We start from the raw sequence: 6938 nt of genomic DNA on the forward strand, positions 1-6938 counted from the left end.
GTAGCATTTACTGACTGTCGCAATCCTAAGAAACAAGGCGGAATTTTAAGTTCATTACTCACGATAACATACCAATTGAATATGTTATTTGATTGTGTTTGCAAATTGCTTTCAATATCAGGAAATAAATCAGAAATAGCGCACTTGTTTGAATTAGAATCGCGAGCACATCTGCTGTTCAAATTATCAAATAAATCATTCAGGGTTTGAAAGAAGCATGCTGTATTTTGCACAGTACTCGATATTATACATTTTGTAGCACAAGCAGTAAACAAAGCAGAAGAAACTTGTTGCGGCTCGCGGTATCCGTTGAGTGAACAGTCTGCACTCAACGTCGGGCTCGCGCCTTTCCGAGAATAAATTAATACTCCGGATGGAGGAATGTTGTGTAAAATGTTATGTTCGGTGAATCAGAACCAAGTGCCATTGCCTCGGTTTTCCAAAACTCCCATGCCGTCTCCTCCCTTCCAAATCGCCCTTACGCGATGTTCTTGGAAGGGGGTGCGTGTCGCGTGGGAGTGTCGACGTCACGAGATGACTGCGTTTGTCTTGGTCTCCTGGTAGTTGAAAAAAAGATGCAGGACTGGCCGTTTTATGCAGAGGGCTGGGGCTGGCCTGCAGATGCCGGAGTTTCGACCTGCACGCTGCAGACGAGCCCAACCCCTGTCATAAACAGCACTTGACCTGGCTTTTAGTGGTCTGCTACGCTGGTCTAAGGCGTTCGCTCGCTTCGAACGTAGAGATTTATGCCAGGGTTGAGTGTTGGTACGCAGATGCGACAGTCGATGCGCCTAATGTCGCTGGATTTTCCCTGGCATAAATCTCGCTTTGTTACGTTTTTTTTTCTGCTGTTTTTGTTATTGGGCGCGGTACTAGAAACGGCGTGTCCGTTTCCGCGCTCAACATGCCGCCCCCTCTTGAACGGTCACGTTCAAAATAGTTGCTAAATGCTTGGAATTGTGTTTGTGCGAGTGCGAAGGTTAGTGCGTGTGATTACAATGGTTTGGAGGTTGATTGCTGTGTGCGCGGCCTATGTATGGAATGTGTCTTGTTTACGAGCTAGTTACTTATTATCTATAATATTTTACAATATTTACAGTGACTATGTACACGTGGCTCGATGAGGGTTTTCCCCCCTTTTTTTTGTTTTACTACTATTACTATACTAATGATACTATGCTACCCTATATCTACGTTGCTTTATGTTTATTTTGCTCTAATTATGCTAATGGGTTCTTGTCGCGTTACGTACAAGTCGATGATCGGTTATTCAATGTTCTGTTCGGGATTGTGGTTCGCTTCTGGTATTGGTAAGGGGGCTATCTTTTTTACGCTGCGTTTGTACTCGCCGGTTGTCGTTCGGATGGTTACGACGCGTACGGTGCCGTCCTCCCCTGGATGCAGTGCCGTGATGCGTCCCATGGGCCAATGAAGCGGGGGGGTGTTGTCCCCTTTTAAAATGACTAACATCCCTTTTGATATTTTGTCGTTACTGCTTGTGTGCCATTTCCGTCGTACGGTTATTTCATTTAGGTACTCCTTGTACCATCGCTTCCAGAAGTGGTGCCTGATTTGCTGGACGTGTTGCCAGGAGGAGAGTCGACCTGCTTTTAACTCGGTAAGATCGCACTCAGGTGTGCTCGTTAGCAAGTCACCAATCAGGAAGTGCCCTGGGGTGAGAGGAGTAAGATCGTTTGGGTCGGGGGATGAAGGAGTGAGTGGTCGGGAATTTAGAATGGCCTCTATCTGTATCAAACACGTGGCCAGTTCTTCGAAGGTAAAAAGTCGAGTCCCCATTGTGCGAATTAAATGGTATTTGCACGACTTTACGGCTGCTTCCCAAAGTCCACCGAAATGTGGAGCTCTGGGAGGAATGAAGTGCCACTGGATCTCATTTGTTGTTAAAAATTGATGGCACTGTTTATCTGTTATTACGATGTTAATAGTTCGGTCTAATTCATTTTTAGCTCCGGCAAAAGTGGTTGCGTTGTCCGAATAGATGTCGGAGCATTTTCCGCGCCGCGCAATGAATCGCTTGAGAGCCGCAAGGAACGCGTCGGAAGTTAGATCGCTCACCAACTCGATGTGTACTGCTTTCGTGCTAAAGCATACGAAAATTGCTGCGTATGTTTTAATGGTTTTCGTATTTCGGAGCTTTTTTTCTTTGATGTGGAAAGGCCCGCAATAATCGACGCCTGTCACGAGAAAGGGTCTTGTAAATGTAATTCGATTCTTTGGCAGTTGACCTAAAGGGTATTGGGGGACCGCGGAATCTAATCTATGGCATGTTATGCATTGTTTTATGATCCTTTTTACTGCCGCCTTGCCGTTGATCGGCCAGAAGTTTTGTCGAACAGCACTCAGTGTACCTTGGGTGCCACTGTGCCCGTGCTTTATATGGCTATCGCGAATTATGATGTCAGTTATGTGGTGTTTGTTTGGTAATACGGCGGGGTGCTTGGATTCGAAGGGAATGTCCGCGTTAGCTAATCTCCCTCCGACCCTTATAATTTCATCCTTGTCGAGGAACGGACTCAGTGGCAATGATTTGCCGGGTTTAAGGATTGTCGGGTTTTTTGTGTTGTCATAGAGATCGAGAAATGCTTCGGCCTGCACTAGTTTAAGGATTGTGTTGCTAGCTTTGCGAAGCTCGCTAACCGTGAGTGGGCCGTTGTCGCGAGTTTGATTGCGGGTATTGTAGCCGAATCGATGGCAGTATGCAATTACTCGTCTAAGCCGCTCGATGCTTGAAAATTTGCGTAAGATTTCGAAACCTGGTTTGATCGTTCCGACGGCTGCGTGTAACGTTATGTTTTTCCGTCTTTCGGGGATTTCCGTCGGTCGGAGTTCGTGACGCGGCCATGTATCCTCCCCCTGAGACAGCCACGTTGGACCGTGAAACCACGTCGTGTGTTTATTTAAATCACCCGGATTGATACCGCGCGATAGGATGTCCGATACATTTTCTTCGGACGAAACGTGACGCCATTGCTTGGGATTGCTGGCTTCGAGAATTTTACTAACCCGATTCGCGATAAACGATTTTAATGTGTGTGGTGCGGTGTTGAGCCAGTGTAGCACTATGGTGGCATCGGTCCACAGTGTAACGCTGTCGAATGCACATTGTAGTGATTGCGTTACGGTCTGAAGTAATTTAATCAGCAAAACCGCGGCGCATAATTCCAATCTGGGGATTGTCTGTGTTTTTAATGGGGCTACGTGCGACTTGGAACAGAGCAAGTGTGTTGTATGTATGCCTGTGAAGCTGGTACAGCGGAGATAAATACACGCACCATACGCTCGTTCACTGGCATCGCAAAAGCCATGCAATTGTCTATGTTTTGGGTGATCGGATGTGACGCGTCGTGGTATTTTTATTTCATGTATGTATTTTAATTGGGAGTGGAATGATATCCACGCCTCGTAAATGGGCTGCGGAGCGTGCTCGTCCCAGTCTATTTGTGATTTCCATAGGTCTTGCATGATGACCTTGGCCTGTACAATGATCGGGCCCAGTAATCCCAGAGGATCAAAAATTTGTGCTATTCGCGATAGAATCACTCGTTTTGTTAATTTGGTTGGTAGGTCATGGTGTCGCAATGAGTATGTTAGCGTATCGTTCGTTGGCGTCCAGTATAAACCCAATGTCTTTTGGTGAGCTGTTGAATCTAGGGCTATGTGGTCGTGAACGCTGGTTGATTTAAAAATCTCCGTTATTTTCGGCTCGTTCGAGACTCATTGGCGTAACTCGACCCCCCCCCCCCCGCAGTCAGGTCAATGAGTTGATCGCGTAGTTCGCAGATTTCGTCAATGGTGTCCGCCCCGGTTAGTAAATCGTCGACATAGAAGTCCTTTAGGAGACTTTTCGCGGCTAATGGGAATTGTTCGCCGTCGTCGAATGCTAATTGTTGGAGTGTTCGTGTTGCAAGGAACGGTGCGGATGCTGTTCCATACGTCACCGTGTTTAACTGATACGTTTTTATGGGACTATTCGCGTTGGCGCGCCATAAGATTTTTTGATATTTTCGATCGTCGATATGTGCGTCGATTTGTCGGTACATTTTTGTGATGTCCGCAGTCATTACGTATTTGTGCAGTCTGAATCGTAAAATGATGGTGAATAAATCGTCTTGTATCGTCGGTCCTACCAGTAGCGTGTCATTGAACGAAGTTCCCGATGAGGAACGAGCTGAGGCGTCGAAAACAACTCTTATTTTGGTAGTAACGCTGTCAGGTTTGATTACTGGGTGGTGAGGGAGATAGCAACCCTCACGGGGGTTGGCGTTTATTTCAGTCATATGTCCGAGCCGTTCGTATTCGCGTAAGAATTCATGATATTGCTCTCTTTTAGCGCTATCGCGAGCTAATGATCGTTCTAACGCACGGAATCGGGTCATGGCTATGTTGTATGTGTCTCCTAGGTTGTGTAAATTATCTCTGAACGGTAATCTGATGGTGTATCTCCCGTCGGTCTTGCGTTTGGTCTGAGTTTGGTACAGTGTTTCGCATGTTTGTTCGTCGGGTGATAAAAATTTCGTGGTAGTACACTCCTCGATGCTCCAGAATTTTTGTATGTCGGTTTCAAGTGATTGCAATGTCAAGTTACATATCGGGCGTTGGATTTCGTTGTTGTCCGGAATTTCACCGGTTACTATCCAGCCGAACTTGGTATTACGGAGTGTGATTTTGTTGTTATTCAATGTAATTTTCCCATTTAATAACAGGTCCCAAAATACTTGAGCCCCAATGAGACCGTCTATATCTGTTACTTGATGGAATTCTGGATCAGCGAGACGCAAGTGTGAGGGAATCTGTAGATTTTCGATTGCAAAGGGGACTTTCACGATGGAGTCCGCAATATTTTTCACGATTAAAAAGGTTAATTTGTTAGTGTAGTTGCCGTCTCGTGAGTCGATTCGAGCAGTAGTCGTATGTTTGATGTGTGAAGTCATGTTATTTGTTCCGGTCAGCGGTATCGAGACTTTTCGTGATTTTAATCTGAGTACGTTATACATGTTTTCGCTCAATAGGTGAGCTTGCGACCCGGAGTCTAATAAAACCTTGCATTTATGTAACTTTCCCTGATGATCGTGAATGTTAATGATCGCGGTGGATAAAAATACGTGTGGTGTTACGGTGTGTGTGTAGGAAGTTGTGTTTGCCTGAATCGGCGATTTCGATTTCTTGTCCTCCGCGTGTAACAATGTGTGATGTCGCTTATGGCAATGTTTGCAAGTCGACGCCTTGCAGTCGTTTAACGAATGAGTGTTCCGCAAACAATTGGAACATAGATTGTTCTCCTTCACCAGTTTTGTTCTGTCGGTAACTGACAATGTTTTGAATTTTTCGCAGTACTGTGCGAAATGTCCGCCTTGGCACACCGTACAAATTGCCCCGGCTATGGTGGTGAATGTGCGTTGTGTGACTGGACGCGGATCACGAGGCTGATTTCTAAAGGCGTATGAACACGGCGCGGTATTACGAGCTGGAGGTGCTGCGGTGTGTATTTTTGAGAGGGGTTGCGCGATCGACGGTCCGATTGGCTCGAGAAGTTGGCATCGCTCGTGCAAAAAGGTAAAAAATGTGTCGAGCTTGGGAAAAGTGATATGCTGAGTGTATTCTTTCCATTTCAGCGCGGTTTCACGATCCAACTTCGATGTGAATAGATAGATTAGTAACGTGTCGGTCGTGGGCTGTTCGAGTGTTTGCAACGCGTGGTAGTGGACTTCCGCGTGATTTAAAAAGGCACGGAGGTCGTGAAACGATGGCCTTGTTGTTGGCATATCGAATAAAGATTTTACGTGATTCGCGACGATTATGGCGGGTTGATCGTACCGTCTTTTCAACATATTCCAAGCTATGGAGTAATTGCTGGACGCATTGCTTAGTGATTCAATTGTTTCGGCAGCTTCTTGCTTTAAACACGATCGCAGGTACATGAGTTTCTTGCACTCATCGATGCGCGAATTTTCGTGAATCGTTGATTTGAATTGGTTTGCGAAACCTGGCCACTCCTCGTAGGAGCCCGCGAAAGTTGGTAAATTGATCCGTGGCAACACTACGTCGGCTTCTACCGACTCTAAGTAAGAATGCGGCGTTCCGCGCGCGATTCGCGCGTCTCCTACGTGCGGAGTTCGGTTGATGATATCTACCGCGCGGGCTCTATACGCACTTAATGCTAATTTCATTCCGATACGTTCCCGGATCAAGCGTCCATCTTCCAAATGGTCTAGCTCTGATTGTGCTTTATTGAACGCGGGAAATTCCTCATCTAATTCGCTTAAACGCCCTCTGATCTCGGTCACGGACGCACCTTCTTCGTGCGTGTCTAACAATTGCTTGACCGCGTTTAGCTCTAACGTGAAGCCTTCGCGTCTCACTTTTAATATTTTGATGCGGTCTTCGACACTGGGGGCCATCGTGTTTGTGCAGATAAAGGTTGGAAAGGACTTTATGAAGCGAGTGAAAGTGATTTGAAGAGTGACTCGCAAACAGAGTGCGACTTACCGGTTGAAGCGATGATTCTGGTCGTGTGGTGGCCTCGGATGCTGGAGACGGCTGCTCCTCGACGTGGTGTTGTCCTATGGCAGGACCTCACTCGTTCAGCTGTCTGTTTCCTCCGTCTCTGGATGCTGCCTGGCTCCGTCGACGGCGATGTTTGATGTCCAACTCCGGCGGTGAACTCTGGGCGTCACTGACGTCGGTAATTGGAGTCTCGCGATCACTGCTTCGATGCTCGCGGAGATGTTAATTTTCCGGACGGTTATTTCCTCCAAAAACAACGCGGTAATCCGGCTCGAAGGACCAATATGTTGCGGCTCACGGTATCCGTTGAGTGAACAGTCTGCACTCAACGTCGGGCTCGCGTCTTTCCGAGAATAAATTAATACTCCGGATGGAGGAATGTTGTGTAAAATGTTATGTTCGGCGAATCAGAA

At 46.7% G+C, this 6938-nt stretch overlaps 1 protein-coding gene across 1 annotated transcript; it reads right to left on the minus strand.

Moving 5' to 3' along the window:
* Positions 1–1266: 1266 nt before the first annotated feature.
* On the minus strand, positions 1267–6419 carry LOC143348756 (uncharacterized). Its single transcript, XM_076779351.1, has 3 exons — positions 6173–6419; positions 4381–5326; positions 1267–3109 (listed from the first exon to the last, which is right to left on the minus strand). The coding sequence occupies exons 1-3, from the start codon at positions 6417–6419 to the stop codon at positions 1267–1269; spliced, it is 3036 nt and encodes a 1011-aa protein (XP_076635466.1).
* Between the last annotated feature and the right edge of the window lie 519 nt (positions 6420–6938).

The sequence above is a fragment of the Colletes latitarsis genome, chromosome 12 (genome assembly GCF_051014445.1).
Source record: "Colletes latitarsis isolate SP2378_abdomen chromosome 12, iyColLati1, whole genome shotgun sequence".
NCBI lineage: Eukaryota > Metazoa > Arthropoda > Insecta > Hymenoptera > Colletidae > Colletes > Colletes latitarsis.

What these genes read in the sequence shown, in the direction of transcription:
- LOC143348756 (XM_076779351.1), bottom strand. Translation starts at nt 6,419, where the DNA reads ATGGCCCCCAGTGTCGAAGACCGCATCAAAATATTAAAAGTGAGACGC. An exon ending in CGGAATGAAATTAGCATTAA is followed by an intron (nt 5,327 to 6,172) that starts GTGCGTATAGAG and finishes AAACATTGTCAG; the next exon opens with TTACCGACAGAACAAAACTG. An exon ending in GCCATGACCCGATTCCGTGC is followed by an intron (nt 3,110 to 4,380) that starts GTTAGAACGATC and finishes TGCATTCGACAG; the next exon opens with CGTTACACTGTGGACCGATG.